Source organism: Leptosomus discolor, chromosome 10 (genome assembly GCF_034619465.1).
Source record: "Leptosomus discolor isolate bLepDis1 chromosome 10, bLepDis1.hap2, whole genome shotgun sequence".
Taxonomy (NCBI): Eukaryota; Metazoa; Chordata; class Aves; order Leptosomiformes; family Leptosomidae; genus Leptosomus; species Leptosomus discolor.
The window spans coordinates 7,955,024-7,978,428 of NC_141400.1; the positions used below are offsets into that span (position 1 = coordinate 7,955,024).

The following is a 23,405-nucleotide window of genomic DNA, read 5'->3' on the forward strand; positions in this document are numbered from 1 at the left end:
ATTAAAATTATAATGAGTGTACTTTTCTTCAAAAATTTAATTTTGGCACCTAATAAAGAAAAAGCAGAAAAAACACTTTGAAAAAAATGCAGTCTTAAACTCAGATGGTCTTATGTTTAACATCGTTGATTCTATACTCTCATTTTAAATTATAAATGCTCTTGAACAAATGCTGTCTTTATCTACATTTTACATAAACCAAGTGTTATATCACATGTAAGAAAAAGTGAAAAAAATACACTGGATTTTTCACATTCAGGAAGTATCTTTTGGTCTTTGGGAATATGATATTTGAGTTGTTACATTTTGCTTAATGTAATTATTGAAAAGATAGTTTCTAAAGGTAATCTATCTCAAAGGAAAAGCTGTACAAGTGACTGAGAAATCTGGAGATGAACATACCAAGTTCAGATTCATGAAAATTTTAGAGGAACAGGGCATATTTGTAGGTTTTGGATTAAACCTTAAATGACCAATGATGAAATGATAATCCTTATTTTTGTAAGATATTTGAGGAATGAAATGCTTTTGCAGGGTGGAGCTTCATCTAGCTAAATTGTAATCAGTTCAGAATAAGAGGCCTGTGATATATAAAATACGTCCTTTTATACCATCTACTTGATTCAAGGATATTTTGAGTTCATCAGTTTAACGCAATAAAAAGTTAAAATGAAATATGGACCAAACCAGTGGCAAACTATAAAACATACCTGAAAATGAAGATTAGTTACTACAACAATGCTTATATTCATTTTAGTATAGGAATGTGACTACTGTGTAGAAAGACAATACAATCTATAGGAAGAAATAAAACTCCTTAGTGTGCCAATATAAAATAAATTGCATGCAAATAATGTCTTCTAAATATTTCCATTTTTCAGGGTTGTGTGCATAAGTAAGTAGGAAAAAAAACAAAGGTTTTTTTCCTTCAGGTTAATGTCAAATGACCTGAAATCACAGGACCTTTCTCTTTGGCTTTCCCTAAAGAAACTGAAATTAAAGTCAGGTATAAATACCTCAATGTGTACAACACTCTGCCGTCATTCCAGATCCTGAGCATCCTATTAGGAGTTGTTATCCAATGAGCATCAGCTTTCTTGGAATTTCGGAAAAATGTATCTGGTATCCAGATCTTCCCAACCATGTTGCTGTTTAATCTGAGCACTTTTATAGTGCTGTTGAACTTCAGACGTCTGTCATACCACGTTTGGGCGAAAAATATATCAATTGTGTATTCCTGTTGTGTTAACCAGAAATACTGATGAAAACATAGCACTCAGCATTTCACATAACTCCTGATATGCTTTCCTTAATTTTATATGAAAAAAAGTGAACTACAGATGGTACTAGAAATGAGAAAACCAATTTTTTTGTCAATTTTTAAGGGTATAGTTTACCAAAGAATATTGTTTAAAAACAATTTATTCTGTTATTTTCCCATTGACAGGTGAAACTAAGATGCAATTGTGTTATATGCACCTTTCTAATTCTGTGTCCCCATATCTCAACCCATGCCTGATCAGGTCAGAGAACAATTACTTATTCCTTTGTATCTGGGACGGGAAAAATTTGAGCTGACTTGGCTGCCTTAATTGCCTGTGCCCCCCAGTTAATATCAGAAGTGGTGAAATCTCACTTTCCGCTGGGCAGCCAGAAGCTGCAAAGGGAATTATAGAAAAGAGCAATCTGATATTTCCTTCTACACATCAAAGCTACAAGAATGAAGTAGGCATTGTGCTAAGACTAGACCACTTCCTCTCACCTGTACGAAGATATAATTAAATTTTTCTGTAGAAACTTTGGAAAGAGGAGAGGGGAGAGGATCTAGGCTTCTTTCTGTTTATCACTTGGTGGCAAGAGTGGTAATATCACTGGTGAATGGTTTTCCTTATTTTGTGGCAATATAGAAGCTCAGTTTTACGGGAGTTAAACTGTCACAAAGCACTTGAAAGTAGAGCACGTAAAAGTGTGAGGGTATGTTAAAATGACTAATATTACATTTTTTCACCATGAAGCTCAGTTTCACTGTTTTGTAGAGATTCATAGCTCATATAGTCCTCACATGCATAATAATAATGAGATTTTAAAAATAACGTAGATATAGCACAACATTAAAACTAATGGAAGATTTGTAACGTCAAAAACGATGGAGGCTTTGTAACAAAGTGAACATTGTAGGAAAATTGGCATTCATTTACCTACCATATTGATAGCATTCACAGGCCCAATGCTATTTACATACATGTCAGTGTGAATTACTGTTGGTTTTACTGTAAGAGAAATAATAAGAATCAGTAACATGAATAAAGGTCAAAATCAGCTACATGAGTCAAACAAGCAAAAGTTTATTAAAGTACCTCTCATGCAGGGCTATGGATGCCTCACATTTAAATGTGCATAGACAATAAACATAAATTTGCAGCGATGTCTCTGATTTCAAATTAATTGCTGACACTTTGAGACAAATTCTTATATTCTTTATTATATCAGAACAAATTTACTTATGCTATGAGAACAAATACTGAAACGAGTGTTACCTTAGAGTGAGTCATATCTGACTGAGAGTATATGTATTTTGTATCAGGTCACAGCAATATATCTGACAAAACACTGTCAATGAAAGCAAACTTATTCTTCTTATGATGCCTTGCATCACTCATTTTACATTATGCCAAATGCAACATGACTGTTGTGCCTGCAGAGATGGCTGTAGGTAAGTAACAATTTAATGAGCCCAGAGTAAAAATAATACTCAGAGCTTTAAAACAAGAATGAAAAACAGTCGTTAGATTAATTTATTTTTAAATTACTCTATTGTAGCTTTATTATTCTTATACCCCTTGACTAAAACATTGTATTTTTTTCCCCAGATGATTTTATGAATGCTTAATTCCTTTCTGTTCTCTGGAGTCTTGGATTGGGAGAATAAGACAAATTCCTCTGCTGATTTACACTATATACATATATTGAAGGTTAAATATTCATGTTATCCCTCACTGTGAAAAATTCCTTAGTTTATAAGCCTCTATAAACTTGTTAGAAACAGCTTCCTTCATTAACCTTGCTGCTCTCTGCTTTCCTCTGCCTGCCTCATCCAGGAATTCTCTTTGTGTTTTTCTATAATCTTATTACTGATGTATCCTCTTCTACAGAGGTATTGTCTGCCTGTTCTGTGCACACATGGGGCCTTCTCAAACTGACTTTCAGCAACTCAGGGAGATTTTTCTCTTCAAGCTCTCTCAATAATCAGTGGAGAGGAAGATTCCTGCAAAAGGTGATTCAGTGAAATAAGACTTCCATTATGAGTCCAAGCTTGGATCTTTATGCTTACATTGACTGTGTAGGAAATCTAGGGAGGTTGGTCTTACTTGACTCCAGTTATCTTTTGTGAACCTCTTCCTTTGTGTCCCATTTCCCAGTCACTTCTTGCCCTGCTGTGCAAATGAGGGCCTGTGCCATATCAGTCAACACAGATCTGCTGCTGTTAGAGGCTCTGTCTATGTTCATCACATCATGGAAGGATCAGGCTGCGTTATCATCACTTTGGCCTTCCTTTCCAATATATTATTTGTGGTTCTCTAATACAGAATCACAGAATAGTAGGGGTTGGAAGGGACCTCTGGAGATCACCTAGTCCAACCCCCCTGCTAAAGCAGGTTCACCTGGAGCAGGTTGTCCAGGATCATGTCCAGGCAGGTTTTGAATATCTCCAGGGATGGAGGCTCCACAACCTCCCTGGGCAGCCTGTTCTGTCACCCTCAGAGTAAAGAAGTTTTTCCCCATGTTGAGACGGAACTTCCTGTGCTCCAGTTTGTGCCCGTTGCCCCTCATTTAGATATACAAAGGAGATGAAACCTTGCTTTTTCATTCCCCAGAAGTCAAATTCTGGCTTTCCTATGCAGGTTCATCATAACAAGCAGCCTGATTCAGCAAATCACAACAGTCTTCTTAGATGTCTCAAGATACATGTAGCAATCTTAATTTACACCAGCTTCTAAAATCATGAGTAATTTTTGTGTCCCTGTTTTACTACATTGTATTTTGTTTTTATAACTACTTTGAATGGATTCTGCTTCTTGTGTAGCATAATATGGTATGAAAATTCTTTCTCTTCACTGCTTAATCAAAAGTGGTCTAAAAAGAAAACTAACATACCTCCGATGTCAGGTCTCAACTTGTTGTCATATCCTTCCAGCAAGCCATTTAAAATAAGAGTGACGTCACTCTCATGGACTTTGGGAGTCAAAACCCAAGTCTTATTTGAAGTGTAATCTTCATAATCATCATCTCCCTTTTGGATGGAACTGTTAAAGAAATAAAAATGAAGACATGGAAAGCCTTGAAAAATATGAATGTGTAGGCAACCGCTTTGAAAACAGTACACACACGATTCGGGTTTTAATAGTCCTGTACAAAACATTGAAAAATTGCCTGCTTTATAAAAGGAGACTCACAGTAAAGTTGTCACACGACAGTTGCAGTTACAGTTCACTTTAGCACCATTTCTTTTTAGTATAGTTAAGATTATATTCTGTCTATTCAAACAAAAATCAGTGCTTATCACCTTTGACATGCGTATTTTTTCTCTCACTGACTCAGGTGGGGACTGTTATGAAACAAATCTAATTGTCACTTAGCTTATGCAACTCTCCACCAAAATATCATTTGGTATGTACACAGAGTTGTTGCATTACTTCTCTGAGAGAATGGTTTGATGTAACACATTACTGACAAGACCAATAATTAGACTCATTCAAACAAGCTGTCACACAGCTGTTCTCCACTCTGATGAACTTGAGCTTATTGTGCATTTGGAAAGTTCAGCACAAATTTTTGCCAATGGTTTTCATTTTCACTTTTGTTAACCAGAACCCAGGGAGGATAAAAAGGTCTGTCTACCTTTTTTTTTTTTTTTCTGCTACTGAGCATTATGACAGCAGATCTAGTGTAATTCAACCTACTTAGCACAGTAAAAAGGACAAGTTAGGAATCAGAAAAGTGTAGACTAGCCTTAATGGATGGTTTGTTTTCTTAAAATCTGTGCCCCTAGTTCTAGAGGAGAAATAGAAACTACTTTAGAATATGACATCATCAGATATTTTCATTTTGGAATGTCAGTGGTAATCAGCTGAATGGTGCTAGGCAACTGCAAGGGTTTTTTGCATAATATGCCAGTGCCCTTCTTTCCTGAGCTGCTTCTGTAACAAAGTTCGAACACTGGTGGACATGAAAAATCGTGATGATAGTAGGAATGTCTTCAGCCAGTGGTTGGAGTTTCAATATGAATGGATCAAAACCAGAAAATTTAATTATTTTCCTGTTTCAGCCAAAATCTGTACAGAAGTGGGAAAGAGCACAGAGAAGTAGATTCTCATGGGGGGTGGAACTCATGCTTCGTACACAAGATTGAAGGCAGATGCAGCTGACCTTGGTCATAGGTGCAATAGTGAAGGGATGACTAGTCCCAGAGTCTGAGAGTGCCATTCTGTTAACACAGATCTTTGTTCACCTGAGGTCTTGCCTCCTACTCCCTGCAGTCGTATTCTGCTGCATCCTGCTGGCCTGAAGGCTTTGCTGTGTTGGGCATTTGGGAGCTGTAAGCCAACTGCACAAATACAACTTAACCATGAAAGAGGCTTTAGCTTCTTTCTTCCCCATGGGCACAGCCTAACAGGAAAGAGCCACAGCACATCTATGCCTCTCTGTACAAGACTCTGCTTCCCAGGAGGTGCTGAAGGTACAGTGAAATTTGAAGCAGCCTGAGGCCACGTGTAGGGCTGTAGTAACTAGGAATGCAGCACACACAATAGAACCAGTCTTGCATTGTATTGAATTGAGGTTGGAAGCTGCTGGGGAAGTTAAATTAATCTGTGCCTTCATTACATGTACCAAGTAACACTGACCACGGCCTCCAGGCACCACCTAACCCACCCTGCACCAGCAACATGCATCTGGGAGCTTTAGCTTCCCAGACCAAGAATAGGCAACCCAACCTCCTTCCTCTGGCTACACAGGCCTTAACCTGTAATGTTTTACTGGCAATCAAAGGCAGAGTTTTAATTGACATGTTGCATAGTGTTCTGCTGGTACTGACAAATAGGCCAGAATAAATTGGTAGGGGAAATTTATTTATTCAGCTGACTGGAGTTGAAAGATCTAATTGTAATTCAAAGGAATGTAGCTGAAGCAAAGTTCTCCCTCCTGAAGGAAAGGAAATCCTTCTAAATCAAGTCTTTGCAAACAGAAGGCACTAGATTGTGTGTTTTCAGTCTGTGCAAAGCGAATGAACAAACCTGACTTTATGTGCAAAAAGCCATACTCCTGTTTTATAACCAATTAAACATCCATTCTGTGAAAAGAATAGTTTTTTCTGAATCAAAAAGTAAATCAAATAAATTCTTTCACAGAGGCAATGTGTTCCTGAATATTAATGTGATGAGAAAGCTTCCAAAGTCCAACAGCTAGTTAGGAGAGTCTGGTGCACTGGACAGTGCAAGATTAGAAGATGAAAACTATGTTTGTCTAGGACTGGTCTCAAATCTAGAACAACCTTGTTGGACAGCTGCCCACAGTCACTAAACCTTCCATTTCCTCTTCGTAATTATTTGTAGGAAAGAAATAGCTATTTATCTGCTCGTCTACCATTTCAAGGCATTTTGGCACTCCAAATATCAAAAACCAGCAAATGCTTTGAGATTAGTGTGAGCAAGAGGAGAGGGAACACAGCCAATGTAACTAGGGAAAAAGGCCACTGAATTCCATCTTTTATCTGAATTCCAAGTGGATCACAAGTTAACATGGGTATCCAATTGTCTAAATATCTGTCTGTGAAAAACTGCATACCAGCCAGCACAATCAGAGGTGCATCTCTGCCCATATAAGCAGGGCTTTAGTTGTGCAATGCCATTAATGCTAACGAAAGTTGTAATGATAAAACCCTTTTTGTCTCCTTAAGACTTTCAGATCAGTCCTTCTGATTATATGGCCTAAATTTTGCAAGTGCTTTTAATGTCCAGAACAAATTCGACAAAGCCCAGATAATACCCAAATGCATACTGAAATCTGTTTTTATTTGTATGACTGCTAGAAGTTTTCAAATCTAGTAATATAGGTATGCAAAGAAACAGATATTTACTTAATTGCAGATTACAGTATAGTTTTTTGAAAGTTAGTGTTTCAGACACTGATAAAAATGCTCACTGTTTGAGATATTCCCACTTCTGACATTAATGCCATTGCAAAATGTGTGCAAGACAGTTTCCCTGTTTGTAAAAGAGCTTAAGAGGGTTAGAACCCAAACTTGAAACTTCAAGTCATAGAGTAACTAAAGTTAGAAGGTGCTTTTGGAGGTCATCTGGTCCAGTCCCTGCTCAGTTTGCTAGCTAAGCCTGCGTGAGGTGGCTATGGTTCTAATTACTTACATACATATACCTGTAACTATGAGTGTGCCTAACATTCAGGGGAACTTTTTTCTGTGTTTAAAATTACTTGAAATACATCTTCAGAAAGCAGACTGAGGGCAGAAATCACTACATGCTAATAAACATTTATTAATTTAGATCAGAAAGTGCAATGATTTTGGACTACAGGAAATATTGGGGGAGGGGATGGCAGCATGATATTGTGTCATATTTTTTAATTTTTTTTGACAAAATGTGCGAAGATCTATGAACTGGTATCTCAGTCTACAGTTACATACAAAGCTCATTCTGCCAGTGAGGTTTTTACCATGTCAGGGGCTAAAAAGAATTTTAACTCACGTTTCTTATCTTCCTCACTATAAAGTACACATACTAATCCTAATTCTGCATTAAAGAAGTTGTTACTTGTTTTATAACGTTTACATAGCTCTTTCGAGTGCTCATTGGTGAGGTGTAACTTTAGCACAAACTTAGATTACACAAACTAAATGTTCAGGACTGAATTCTCCAGACCTTTGCTAGTGCATTTCATCCATAATTTTTTTGCAGTTACCGTCTGAGCAACGTTTAATCATTCATGGAGCAAGTGTAGCCCATGTGGGCAGAGGTACCTACTGCAGGTAGAACCGGGTTTACCAACCAAGGGATAAAGAGCTAATGGAAAGATGCTTTGTTTCATTGGTATAGCCTCTTTTACAGACCTTTAGTGCTAAAGACATTATTTCTATACTGGAAATATATTGAAATAGTAGAAGATTAGTTCAGTCAGTCCCAGAGGATATCTCTGCTGAGAAATCGCTGATGCATTAGGAAAAGAATTTTTTTCCCCATCATCTTCTCTGAACCTTGTCCCGAAGACGCAGCAAAGCCTAATAGTCAAATTTTTTGTTAATGTGCTGATACACTATGCTCTTAGCAGTCCAAACCCATGGAAGTTCACTTTACAGTTTGGGAATCCGTTCCTCTTCTTAATAGATTCTGTATGATTTCTTTTATTTTTTGCTTTCATTTCCATGGAAGTAAGATTGATACCTACATAAAATTAATCATCACTTCAGTAAAATTTAACAAGTAATTATATTAAAGGTATTTAGCTGTCTTACATTATTATCCTTTCAAGCCCTTTGGCTTAAATTCTTTAGTCCAAAATTCAAAATAAAGGGCAGATTATCTCTTTCAAAACTACAGTGTTATAGTTATTTGCTAATGTAAATTTAGCATTATAACATTTGGCGATCTCTGCTGTTCCATGACATCTGTATATCAGAGATATTCTAATAGAACTTTCAGAAGAATCATACGTAGCGTTCCTTGACACTACCATATGTTGGTGAAGATATGCTATACGTTATTTAAAAATCACTGACAGCAGCAAAAATTATTAAATCTAAACTGAGGAACACATCTTATTTCTTTAGTGAGCACTAACTGACAAAGGATGTCCCTTTGAAATAAAATAAATATTTCCTAATCCACAGGGACATGATCTTCACAACTTGTTACAAGTAGTAGAAGGGAAGTGATACTCTTCTCTGATGCAAAAAACAACCATGACTACTCAGTCTTTCAACATTCAGATGTGAGGTCATATTTTGCTGGTCAATATCTCTGTAATTCCAGTGACTTTAAATAAGATATGCCAATTTTTACCTGCTGTGGCTCTGTCGTTTAACTTTTCTAAATATATAAAATGAATTTTAACTATTTCCAGGTGTTCTATTAAGAAACCTCACACAAGAGTCAATTATCCCTGCCGGAATCTGCCTGTTATTGCCTTGCTGTGTACAAGCAGAACCAGAGTAGCCACAAAGTGCCTAAAGAAAAAAACCTGTAGCGGTACTGAATAGCCAACAACTAATTAGTTTAACTCTGATTAAAAACTTGTTTATTTGTCAAAAGAATCTGACCAATTTCATCTTTTATACGAAGCAGGCTATAGAAGCTACAGACTCTACAGCAAAGGTTAAATAAACTATTCACGCATACAGTGAGTCTTCCACTTAAAGCACCGACTTCTTCTACCTCTTAGTGAAGGACTGAAACAAGGCTTGCTGTTTTACCTAACAGCACTGTTTAACTTAATGAATAGTCAAGCTTAATTCATTCACTGATATGCATAAAAAATACCCTAATCTATAGATGATACATTTATTCATGGTGATAAAATGGTCACTGTAAGGGACAGACATATTCCGAATTCCCCCTGTGGATGCAGAGATGCTGTATGCAGATGTGACGTATGAGTAGGTATAGAATAGCATATTTGCAGGAGATTACAGTGTCTGTGGAAATCTATCTGCATCTATATTCTCTCTTGTTGACTGCCAATCATATTTTAAGTAAATCTGTCTTAATTGAAATAGAGAATGTTTATACAAAGCTGTATGCTGAATTCTTTCTCCCTCTTCATGTTTCTATTCTGTCCGTTTGTATTGTTTAAGTCCTAAGGCTGTGCCCAGTACCATGCTCCTATCTTTACCATAAAAATTGTACCTATTTTCTCTTTTACTACAAATATTCATCACAGTAGCTAACCTTCCCTTTTCTCAGGATTGCAAATCATATAATGTGAAGGTTAATCTTGTCACAAGTCAGTTCCCACATCAGAGACAGAAACTCAGAATAATGCTTTGCTTAGAGAAGAAAAGGAGATTCAGTCAGTTATAAGTAGTTCTATAAAAGGAAATGGAGACTGTGTGGAGAGATTTGGGCTAAGAAATCACAGAGAAAGTGTCTTGTTGTCCTGCTCCCTCCACCTAGAGCTCTGGTGCTGGTGGGACTGCAATTCTGGTACCTGGATGGAGCTTTGTTCCAGAAGAGCATGAAATACTAGATTCACAGTGTCTCCAGAAAAGCTTGCTTCGGACTAGGCCACTGGGGAGTATTAGCTGTATTTTGGCCACTTGACATAGTCATATCACAAGGGAGGCCGGGGAAGTTCACAAGCAGAAAGAAAATAGTTTTTACCTCTACTTAATGGTTTGGATAGGTTGGATTTTAGGTGGAAGACAGTTTATTTCCTAGACGACAGCTACTGCTACAGCTATCTTTCCATGAACTATTCAAATCATGTAAAGCATTAAAAAACTTGTCATGAAATGATCACTGCTTAAAAAGAAAACAAAGCTGAGTTTTTCTGTCATTCCTAAGTCACAGAGGTACTGAAGTGTACAAGAAAAAAAAAATAAATTAATACAATTCTTATAAATAAATTGCTGAAACACTAAGATTAAGCAGGGATTGAGCACACAAGTCTCAGAAGGGACGTTCAACCCAGGAATCACTGCAGTAGCACAGATGAGTACTCCCAGCAGATGACTTCAGTCCTCTTTACAGCACATGAAGACCCTAGATTGCCAGTAATCAAAACAGTCATTTCTGAAAACTATGCCTACATCGAGATTGAAAGGCTGACTAGAATTTTGTGAACATTTACAGTTTTCCACTGAATGAGATGATACCTGGCAACGTAGCACCTAAGTATCGTGCTATGGATTTTACAGGCCTTCTAGTCATTCAGCAGCTCACAGTATCCTCAACGGTACTTGTCAGCCATTTTGAGTAAAGCAGTTCAATTCTTAAACCACTTCACAGACTTCTAAAATTTTACATGGCAATGATGTTTTTGTATTAGTTGCTGTAAAACTGGCAGTCATAGCAGATTGGTTTATCTTACAGTCATTCTAGATCTTTCCCAAGATGCGAACTCACACTAGCTGCTGCACCTAATCACATTGTGAATTTTAGTTATAGTTAAAGCATCTTCTTTCCATATAGTTAAAGCACCTTCGTAGTTATAGTTAAAGCATCTACTTTCCATGTTTGCCGATTCAGCTGAATGTGGGTACAGCAAGGGTTTACATGGAAAGATTCAAAATGAAAAATTTAATTTGATTTGAGTTTTTTGTTTCCTTCCTGTAAGTTTGTGAAAATGCTTTTTTAAAAAGCCATTTGGAGTGCGTTTATTGAGAGTGCTACCAATAAAACTTCTGGTTTGTAGTATTTACTTTATTTTCTAGTTCACTGTACTGAAAAATTGCAGTGGAATTTTTGCATTGCACAACTGATTGGATTCAGGTCGTGAGTGAACGTGAGGATTATTGTCCGTTTTTAAATATTTCTTTCTAGTACCAACAAAATGGGCTTATGGCAAATTGTCACCAAAATTACTAGAAACAGGGACCAGTGTTAGCAGTCCTGCTAAAGAACCAAAACCTGAAATTTAGCATTCGGTCTAGGATCAGTTTCTCCAGCAGAAAGTTGAGGCTTATTGATTAAATAAGTTGATAAAGGGTTTCCATCTTCAGATCTATCAAAACAGAACAATGTAATTGACCCAAACCAAATCACACCACAGTATAAAAATTGTGGGCAGGGAGAGGGAATATATGCTACCCTCAGGGAGGACAGCAATATGTAGAGGGATGAAACAAACTTGTATATCTAGTAAGAAACAAGATATAATTATAGAAACCAGCACGCATCATTCATTTTGAACAACATGAGCTTGAAGTGCAGCATTTATACTTATGAAAACTCTGGAGGAGTCTAAGATGTGATCAGATGATTCAGATAAGCCTCCATAACTGAAGATAATTATTTTAAATTTTTTTGAGCTGGAATTTTGTATGAATATGTTTTCTTACATTTTGTTTACTGGAGGTTATATAATCTACTAGTGTATCTCTTTTTACTGAGGTTATAGCTACTCATTCTAGTGGCGATGAAGGAAGGCATTAGATAGAAACAAACAGGAAAGGGGGAAAAAGGTTCAGATATTCTTCTGCATCATAGGGTTACCTTGAGTTGATCTTCTACTTTATTTGGAAATATCTAGCTATATCTAATTGTAAAGGTGTACCTCAGAAGGTTTTTTTTCTACCTTCCTCTCCACTTCTGTCTCGTCCCCTCCCATCCTCTTCTGCCTTCTTTTTTCATTTCTTTTAAAACTGTTGTTATGTATCTCTGCTTGTGAAATCTAAGGCACTTGGGTCATGATTTTTGCCTGTTACTGTTACTCAGCTTCTGCCAATTTCCACTATAGCTGGGACATCTAAAGAGAAGTTAAGTTAATGGCCATTACTGAAATGTGATCCAGCTAGGGTTTTTTTTAGCGTGAGCTCTCTTCATTTTTTTCTAGCTGTGTTTTATTGTATGTTATTGTCATCTGCTACTAGTATATGTAATTTCTCTTCCCCAATAAGTTACATTGCCTTTAGAAAAGACTGCTCTAAAATCTCACTATAAATTAACAAGAGCAGCAAAAAGCTTAATTCTGTTCTCAGTGAGAGAGATTAGGAAAACATGGATGCCCTCCAGCCATCTATTTAAACAACATTAGCTCAAAAATCCCCAGTCCTATTGCTCAATTAGATTTGAAAAATGAAAGAATGAAGATTCTTGTTCTGTAATACCCTGTGAGGTTCTGATATTCATGGCTTTTCAGAATACTTTCACAACTTTTTTCTGTATTTTGTCAGCATGGTAATTTCACCCAGAAGGAAGTCACTTCTGGAATCAATCATTCATGATGTAGTCTTCGTAGCATTATTTGTCAATGCTTAAATATAAATATGTGAGGTGCTAGAAATGTCAACGGTTTTGCTTATTGGGTAACCCTCTTACAGAATACCATTTGGTTTTTGTTTTTTTTTTTTTTGTCTACAGATGTGAGATTTAAAATTGAAGTTAAACTGAATATAAATCCTCATTAGTATTAAATCTGTCAGGGAATGTTTTTATTCTCGTCTTCTGTGTCTCAGTACACAGCAAAGCACTATAATGTGGTGTTCCCAGTGTTGGGCTGGGAGTCAGGAGCACTGAATGCTTACTCCTGTTAAATGACTAGTATCCTTCTACTTGCTATGATAAGCCAAGTTATATCATCTTTGCATGTAAGTGTAAAGTATTTTTACAATATAAATAAGGACATAAATGTGCCTTATTATATGTGTTTTGTGAAGCTAGACATGATGGTAAACCATCTCATTATGGAGGAAGAAACAATCACTCACCATGCCTTAGGAAATGATATTGCATTGCTGGGAATCACACTCCCATCACACTTATTAGCAACATTATAGCCCATATCTTTGGTAAACCAAGTGGGTTGGATAAACCCTGAATGATTAGGGAGCAAGTCAAAAATAAATTTAAAACCAGTATAGGTTTATTCTGAGTATATTCTTAATTCTTTCTTCTTTTGGATCACAGAAGTATCATTACTGAAGTGTTTATTAGATAGAAATGTATCTTGAAGAAAGACCTGAACGAACAGAAAATAGTTGCTTAATTAACTCATCATGAAGCTAACTCATTCACAAAATTAGTGTAAGCAAATGCTGAAAATTAAACTGTTTTTTGTTGGGTTTTTTAAAACAATGCTTCTGATTTAACTTAATTTTTAATACACGGTAACCAATAGTAACCATGTGTTCCCACATAAACCAACTTATATCATGCAAGACGCTGTTTGCGCTCATGCTCATAAAACAGACTGTGCAAGGGTGGATGTGGAATTTAGTTCTGATGACAGGGTAGATGTGAGATACATTAAGAATGTAAGTGGCAAGTAATGTCCCTGTGTCAGCTGAGTAGGAAAATTGTCAACAAGTGTGACTGAATTTCCCCTCTTGAATTTATTTATTTTGATGAAATGGCCTATATTGGTTTTGTTGTGGAATTCTGATGGACTTTCAGTAATGGTTGGTACTATCGGGATGGCTTCATGTCAGGGTCTTCTTAATTCGGTGGGGCATATGAACATCCTAGCTTCTGGATATGGTAATGTCACCCCATGCCTGTATCCCTCTATGCTGCATCCCGTGTCCACTTCTCAAGGCCTTTGCTGTCGTACTCGGCTTGTATTTCTCCGCATTACATAACTACGTAATAACTCATTCTTCATAGAGTCACTGCTTGTTACTGTTGTCTACATAAAACTATGGTTTTACCATACAAAAAGTAAACCAAGGTAGCCATAGACGCCTGGTCAATTAGCGAAGTTGCTGTGGCAGCTAAACCAAGTAAAACAAAGCTGTGGGCAGGCCAGGAAAAGTTCAGACCCAGAAGGCCTGACAAGCCTCTGTCCTGAGTCCTTGAACCTCAGTGAAAAAATTACAGCCTGTCATTAGCAATGGCAATGTTGTATTGCAGGGCTACATGCTACAATTCACAAATGTTCCTTCCAAGGTAAATATTGATGCAAAGCTGCTACATCTTCCTTTCCTGTTTATGCCCCACTATGACAAATGTTTTGGAACACAATTTCAAAAAGAAATGCTGCAGTACAGAAAAAGATGTAAAATGCGTACTTTGGATGTTTATTTTACAGAAAGAAAATCTTACTATTACGTATGTTCAGCTTTTTGTGGAAGAACTTCAAAGTTTTTTTCTGAAAAATAGGTAAATTGTTTTAATGGTGCTAACTAATAAATAAAAGGGGTGACCTCATTAATGCTTATAAGTATGTAAAGTACAAGTGTCAGGAGGATGGAGCCGGGCTCTTCTCAGTGATGTCCTGTGACAGGACAAGGGGCAATGGGTGCAAACTGGAGCACAGGAGGTTCCACATTAACATCAGGAAGAACTTTTTCACTGTGAGGGTGACAGAGCACTGGCACAGGCTGCCCAGAGAGGTTGTGGAGTCTCCTTCTCTGGAGACATTCAAAACCCGCCTGGATGCGTTCATGTGTGATCTGCTCTAGGTGGTCCTGCTCTGGCAGGGGAGTTGGACTAGATGATCTTTCAAGGTCCCTTCCAACCCCTCACATTCTGTGATTTTGTGAGTCTGTAACTTTATTTTAAGGAGAAGAAAGTATGTATGGGTTCACTCAGTGTCTTATTTCTCTCTTTTTGGCCTTTCTATCAGTCTCTGATAAGTGAAATGTAAGGCACATAACAAGCAAATTCTACCTAGTTCTGAAATTTTTGACATTTGAGTGGGCTAGGCATAATGATCACTGCAAAGCCTATCTTCCCATCCCTTATGTTTAAATGTGACTGTTAAGGCTAGTCAAAACACCAGGAGAACAGAAGCAATTTCTATTTCACACACATACAAACATATATCTCCTAGATTTTTCTTTTTCCTCCAGAAATATTTTGGCATCCCCTTTTTGACTTTCATCAATATAATAGTATCTTATTTTATAAATTGTCATTGTTCTGATTATGATCAGACAAGTTTGTCCTTGTAAAAGGAAAGAATCTTTTAAAGAGAAAGCTACTAGAAACTTATAAGTAGATGGTATTTAGGGATAGAGAAAGATGGATGCCTCATAACTCAGAAAGAGAGCAAGAATCAGAATAACCAAGCAGAAGGTAAGAGTAGGTTTGATTAATGTGTGAAACTGGCTACAAGGGTCAGAAATAGCAGTAGATGTAGCCATAAACATACTCCAAAGACATTATTTTGAAAAAATGAATTGGGAGCCAAGTTTATAAGGTACAGCTATTACTGATTTATTTCTGTAATTCCTAGAGGGGAGAAACCACATGAAGGTCTAGGAGATGTAGACTCATGTAACATCCAAGTAGATTTAGCAATGGAATAATACAGAGTGCAGAAAATACTACAGAGAAAGTATAGAAAGACATATAGAGGTGAAAATGTTTCCTTCAGCTTGAAAGATTATATAAGAGGATTTTTTTCCCCCCCTCGTCTTCACTGCAGCTCTATACTGTGGCTAAATCCACTAAATGTGCTGCAGAGACTGTTTCAGATGTAAACCAAAATGTCCATCTATTCAGGCCACAATGGCTAGATCCCAAGCAGGTTTTCCTGGCCCTTTCTCAGAACTCTACGGAGCATCCACCTTGGTGTAACAGCAATAAGCTTCAAAGGTGAATCAATATAAAACCAAGAAGTGACAGGCAGCTGCTACCATCTGACATTATAAAGTCATCTTGGACTAGTCCATTCTCAGCTGTGGGGTTCCATTTAAGACATATAAGCATCAGCAACATGTGGTGTCATTTATGGAGATTGTACTGTTTGTGAGCACTGAGGCAAGATCCATGAATATATTTAAGTGAGCCACAGAAAGCATCAAGCGTCATGGCAACTAAGAGTAAGCTAACTGCCAAAATGCAGATGGATTCAGACCCCATTTGCTATGGGTACAGAGAAGGTACCATGATGCTTCAGAGATTTTGTTGGTCCTTTGTGGATCTTATGTAAACTGCATGATCAGGAACTTTTTAAAACCAGGAAGAGTCTTTTCATGACTGGAGCAGATGCCAGATGGGGTCAGGTGAGGATGGAGACCTGAAAAGAAGGCAAACCTCTGAAATTAATGGAACATGAGCAGAAGCTACGGAAGTTGTTGTACTAGTTGTAGCGTATCTCTCACATGGATGAATTAATTTTCATTTTCCCTTGCTACAGGCCCATCAGCTTTTTATGCAGAGTAACTGGCAAAGTATGGATGAGAAGAAATTCCACTGGACGTCACTGAAGCTTCTATAAGCAATTTATCCTCCTGAATCCCTGGGGAATTTGGCAAACATACTTCAAAATAATTTCTTAAATAAAGAAGAGGTGCTATTCCAAGCCCTACAGTTCTCCAGGAGACATTATCTGGACATTAGAAAAGAGGACGTGATGGGAACACACTTGCTGGTAATGCTGGCGTTTTTAGCTTACATCACTCAGATTTTCCATGATTGTGCTTATCATACTGCCAATTGCTCAGTATTCTGATCCTGGTGCAGAAAACCATGTTGGTAAACATGTAAACACAAGTGAAAATACTTTGCTGGATGAAGGCTTGAAAGCTTAAAATCTTGCAGAATTGAACCCCAGTTTATCTGCCTCAGCCAGTTACATGACATCTCTGTTAAAGAAATACGTTCTTGACATGCTGTTTGGAGTTCTTGCGGGTAAATTAAAATATGTACTATTTACGATTGGACATAATTTGACTATTAAGCTTCTGGTTTTTTCATTAAATTCTTTCATTACTATTTTGTTGAGGAGCTGAGAACATTGCATATTCAGGTAACAATTACAGATAACAAATGATTCTTATTTTTTAATAGGAATATATATTGCATTGAATTTAATCATCTCTGCTGCTTATCTGCTATAGAGAGATAAAAAGACATAGTGCTTTGGGGACCATACAGGAGAATTGATTTTACAGATATAGCATGCTTGGTTTTTTTTTATTATTTTTTCTTCCTTAACAAATTGCATTATTAAAGCTGCAAACAATTTTTTCTTCTAACACTCTCCAAAAACCTTCAGATACTAGATCTTTTTCAAAGTTACCATGTGAGCTAAAATTCTTGGTTTCTGGCCAAAGATTAATTTTATTTCAAAGCTTAAAATAAAATGTACTTTTTGAAGTCTGTAAGGCTAAAATTATTTCTATTTCCTTTTAAAATCAAACCTATATAGTGTTTGCTTTCACACATATAATCCCTGGATGACTGAATAGTAAATTCTGGAACTCATTATGGAAATAATACTTACTAAGTATACCCAGAGTAAAAGTGATTGGATATTAAGTGGTTAAAGTGCATTAAGTGGGTATAAAAGTGGTTGGATATTAATAGCAAATAATTTGGAATTGCTTAATTTAATTTCTGAAAAATGAACTCTAGAGGCAGTGGTAGCATGTTGTGAGAGTAAAGAAACACTATCCTCACTGGGACGAAATAGAGGTAATGTAGTTTTACAACCTTTTGACGTCAAGGAGGCAGAATTTTTGATCTTTATCACAATAACCAGTGGCAGAGAGGAATATTTTCATGTTGCTCACCCATGCCTCTTAAACATGGTGTTCAGAGCCTCGTTAGTTATGCTGGACTTGGAAGTTAAGGATTTGGCCCTAAAGATTTGTGGTGACTTTAATCTCATGTGCTGCATTAGAGCTTTATTAAGGTTTTAAGTAATTTTAAGGGCGAGTTTATGTCTTTAAAGCAGCTTAGTGAGGGTTGTTTTGTTTTTTTTTTTTAGTATTTCCTTTAGAAACCAGGGAAATATAATGAAAAAAAGCCATTATGAATGTAATGTTGATTGTCCTTGCCCCAAAGAGCTTACAAATATCCAATATGTTTATTCAATACAATGCAGTCTTCGATACTAGTTAATTATTTTGGTCCAATAAAAGAGCAGCAATATTTGTGATTGTAGGTCCTCCTACCGCTTGTAACCTTCCTCTCTTCCAAATCCTTCCCTTCCAAGAAAATAGTGATGCCTTTACTATGTTACAAAATAAAATTGTAATGCTCAAACATATTTGGGTTCACAGCCCTCAGACTGTAGGAGCAAAATGCATAATTTTGACTATGTATACGGAAGCCAAAAGGTATCTTTTCAGTCTTCAAGTTTAGCTACTACAACACTTCTTGGCATTGTAGATATTATTACATGGATCACATGCCTCACCTTCTCTTCCAAGCTGTCTTAGAGCATGACCAGTCCTCCAACCAAAGATACTTATTGTAGTAAGGGAGTTACCTTCTCTGCTTCTCTCTCCTTTTACTGCATAAGTGAGAGCTACCACTAGCTTTCTTGCTTGTGTTCTTATTTGAGTGTGGCATTTCCCTGGCCTCTTAACTTCCAAAACACATACACAGGTGGTCTTCGCTTCATGCAAAAGGTTGCCCTGCATTTGCCCTCTTTGTTAATTTGGTTGTAACCTATCTTTCTGAACCCCTTCACTGGTTTTCCATCTGAAGTAATACCAAGCTTCTTGTCACTGTGTTAAAAGTGCTGTATAATTCTCTTCCATATCTCCTTCAGGTCTGCCTCCTGTTTGCAGCAACTATGCAGCCTTTCTGGGCTCATAGCTGAAGTCCTTACTCTCTGTATTAAGTAACTAAGACCTATCACTGATTCATCTGTAGAAGGTCAAGCTGACTGTAATTTTAATGATATGTCAGTTATTTGGTGGCATTCTTAATTTGCTGACGTTTGTGTGCTTATTTACCTTTGGTGTGCTAGCTGTCTGGGCAATGGTTTTGCAATTGTTTTGAAAATACTGGTCATTGCCACAAATAAGCATGAACTAATGATCTGCATATAGAACTGTATCGTTGATTTTTGGGGGTCAGGTGATTACTTTTCTGCACACAGAGGAAGCTTGAATGCCTAAATTTTGTAGAAATGGTTCTTAGGCCTATAAAAGTAGAAACGTTGTTCAGGATAGCAGAAGAGGAAACATGATTGAAGACTTTTCACTGTTAATCTACAGTGTGAAGTCTTTTGTGTCTTCATCAGTTTTTGGAGAGGAAAAGCAGAGTACATCCTGTATCACCCTTTCACAGGATGTACCGAAATGGCCAAGAGGTGACTGATCTCTTTATCTGACCATTGTGAGTATAATTCATTCTGGTTTTGTGATACACTTTCTCCAGCTTTATTAAACATATGCATGGATCAGTAGGTTCTGGAAGTGCACTATCACTTAATAATATATTGAATAATACATTGATTAGTTTAGTAAGGTTTTCTAGCATTATCTCACTAATACTAATTGTTCTTTATTGTTCTCTTTCTCCTATCTATTTTTCTCTCTCTTGAAAAATAATCTAAGGGAGTTAAATGAAAGTGGAATTCAGTAAATAATCCTCAATCTGTTGCAGCAGGCAGATTTCTGTTTAGATCTGGAGATATCTTACTCTGATTAACAAAAAGCTTCATATAACCAGAACATGCTATTTGTGTAACACAATATAACATTGAATCACTATTGAAGGAAAACATTCATTTTCTCCTATCACCCACTGTTTTCCAGGGAATTCTGTCAGAACGTTATTTTGGGTATGCATGAGATCCTCTTTAGGATGCATTTCTCATCAATGTATAGAACATAGATATTTTTCTGTAGAACATGGAGAGTTCAAAAAGCTTAGATGGTAAATAGCTCAGAAAAAAGCTAGCCTTTTATCTCAAGGGTTCACACCAAAGTGCAAGATGACATTCAGTAAACAATACCATTTCAGACTTGATTACCTGCATCATTTGGAAAAAGCTAATGCAAGCATAAAAAATAGATGTCTTCTCATTCCATTCCTTCCAAATGATCATTATTATCTTTCATTTCTTTTAAATAGTTCTTTTTCCATATATTGATGTTTTAGTTCTGGTAATAATCTGTATATTTTAGTTTAGGTTTTGTAAAAATGCTGTTTCTTTAATGTTTTGCTGGCTGTCTGTGAACAGATAAAAGTTCTGTCTTGTAAGGGTAATATTTAGTTTCATATACAATGGCCAGATTTCACAGCTAGGCCTACGCATTGTGTTGTACTTTACCGAATATGTGTGAAAATGTCCTTCCACTAAATTGGAAAAAAACCCAAAACTGAAGCTGTAGATAAGAAAATCTGACTTACACATTAGTGATTTTCTTCCTTAATGATAATCATTTGTTGCATTGAAATTCTTATACAAATTACTGAAGTTCTATTACTTGCTATCACTTTGCGGTACTTGTAATGATTACTCTGGGTCAGATCAGCTGTATATCGTGCCATGAATTTTGCATCTGGCAGATACCAATAGCAGAAGCTACAAGCAAAAGATCAGGGCAAAAATATAATGATGCTTCCCTGGTAAAATCTCTCTGCTTCTAGAAACAGTCAGCTAGATATTTCCTGTAACAAAATATTTAATGGACTTTGAAGCATTTTTTTTTTCTTTTTGAATCTGTATAAATCTTCAGGCTCTGCATTACCTCACTGATTAGGAAGCAAACCGTTTTCAAAAGTTTTCAGGCAGCCAATGATAATTTCATTGGGTGCTCTGTGTCCTTTATATAACAGAAAATAAGTAATGCTTCTCTACTTAACTTTTTCCATGTTGCTTAAGACGTCACATGAAAAAAACATGCAGCTGAGGTAGTCATTTACATGGGAAGGTGTTTGCTACATTTCTCTTCTGCTTATGCAGTCACTAGTGGTTTTCAGCAGCATTAAAGCCTCCCTTTTTTGACAGTAGTGTTAAAAATATTACCCAGTTAAATAAATAAGAGGATATCTCTGTGTGTCAGACTGAATACCCAATATTCAGTCTGACAAGACTTGCATATTAATTTCCTGTCACAGCTATACAAATACCCCAGAATCACACTAGATGAAATCCTCACTGTTCTCTCAATAGCTTCCTTCAATCTACCACCTTCGCCACTCTTACCTCAGTTTGTCTCAGCCAGTTGGCAGGTGCTGGGACTTGTGAAAGTATGTACCCACTATCTCCCTCTTCCCACTCTTTTTTCATATGGATAGAAAAAAAAAAAAAGAGATAGTTTTTTGTAATTTTCTCACATTGAAGGAGATGGTTATGCATTCTGATATAAATGAATGTCTAATCACTTCATATGACAAGTTTAAAAGCAAGTCATATTTTCTTGTTTCCAAAGATAAAATTAAATGCTGTTTTCTCCACCCTCTGGCTTAGTGCAAAGCTGAATTTCTTCTTGATTGGAAGAATCAAACAAGCAGGTTACTTCTGGACATCACAAATAGAAAACTAGACCCAATTCAAACAATAGCAGAACTCCTACTTCCTGCATCGGAACTCTTCTGAGCCCGAAGCTCACCTAACTAAAAGGCCTATAAAGACGATATACCTCTATAGGTGTACACACTAGGTGAATTCAGACTCTCATGGTATGCTTTTTATTAGCAGCATAACCCTGTATCAAGAGGAGTGTAATGAATGTTAAGTTTTAAGTCATCGGAAGTCACTCATGGTATGGACTCTAAAGTCCAAGAAAAGCAGTGCACTTAGAATGGACACTTTATTGCTGTTCCTTTCTGATCTCTCCTTCAGCTAAAATAGCTCTTCACCCTTTTTTTGTGCTTTGGATATATTCACTAGGTGAAATTGTATTGCCTAATTTCTAATTCTCTAATTCACTAATTTAGTGCTCAAGAAGTTTTTTTTCCCATTTCGTTCTATGAAATAGGCTCTTCGTTACCTAATAATAATTGTTACCTGACTATAACTTTTTTCTGCAATTCATGGTTCTTTCCTGGTACTTTCTGCAGTCTTTTTATTCATCATATAGTGAATGTATCTTGTTCTAAGTAAACAGCCTCCACCTTAGAGCCCAGAAGCATACCTCTGCTTCCAGTGAAGTTACCTGGACATCATTTTTATCACAGATATCATATCTTTTCTAAAAAGAGATAAATAAATATGTCTCTTTCTCTTATACCATCACAAAGTCTCCCTAGTTCTTGTTCAGAACTTCCATTCACAGAAGACAAGCTCTGCTCTTGAATGGAGAAATTTCTTTATGTCCAGAGGGCCAGGGCAAGACCTATGTGCCACTTAAAATCAATTTACATTACAGTCTGTGGGCTGAAGTGGACTGTAAAGTTTAAGCTGATCTTCTATACAGAATAAAAAAGAAGGAATGATGAAAAGAAGTGTTTAGAGATATTGTAAATCTGTTAGCTGGAATGTAGGTTGAGAGCTTTCTGCAAAAATAAAAGCATTATGCAGTGTGAGAAACACTTCTTGGAGATTCTCACTCAGTTATAATTTAACTTTGTTTTTTTTCCCAGTTCTTACTTATGAACACATAACTACCTGTAAGAATTTATACTGTGTAGGTCCTGGCTTTTCCCTCAGCAACAGACTGACTTCAATGGGTCAGGGATTACTGAGAGGATGAAACTTGGCCTGTCATGTGAGGAGATTCCTAAAACTGCTGAGGTTTTCAGTATTAGGTATAGGATAGGGTGTTGATTTCTTAGCAGACATAACTGGGAAAATGGACAATCAAACCTTACCATCTGTGTTAAAGGGAATTTATATTGCAATAAATGTCTGTTAAAAAGTACAACAGTAGGTAGTCTATGAAGCATGAAAATTAAAAGGCTCCTTCAGTTCCAACATCCCTATGTCAAGAATTTTTTTAATGTGTGTATTTTTTAAAACTGAATTCATATTAAGCAAGCCCCTGGCTTGCATTGTGTTCTTCACTGCATTCTCACATCATCTACCTCTTTTTCTGTATAAGGCTG

At 36.7% G+C, this 23,405-nt stretch overlaps 1 protein-coding gene across 5 annotated transcripts in view; it reads right to left on the minus strand.

Moving 5' to 3' along the window:
- The window catches only part of GABRG2 (gamma-aminobutyric acid type A receptor subunit gamma2), a 70,867-nt gene that overhangs the window by 41,434 nt on the left and 6,028 nt on the right, over positions 1-23,405 (minus strand). For 3 of the 5 annotated variants that reach the window (XM_086471030.1, XM_086471031.1, XM_086471029.1), the window contains exons 1-3: positions 4,156-4,297; positions 2,203-2,270; positions 1,017-1,237 (exon numbers count right to left, since the gene is read on the minus strand). In XM_086471030.1, coding sequence (XP_086327156.1) covers positions 1,017-1,237; positions 2,203-2,244 — 263 coding nt within the window. In that variant the 5' untranslated portion in view covers positions 2,245-2,270; positions 4,156-4,297. Of the gene's footprint in view, positions 1-1,016; positions 1,238-2,202; positions 2,271-4,155; positions 4,305-23,405 lie in introns of those variants that run through there. The other 2 variants (XM_086471028.1, XM_086471027.1) reach the window with 1 other exon arrangement.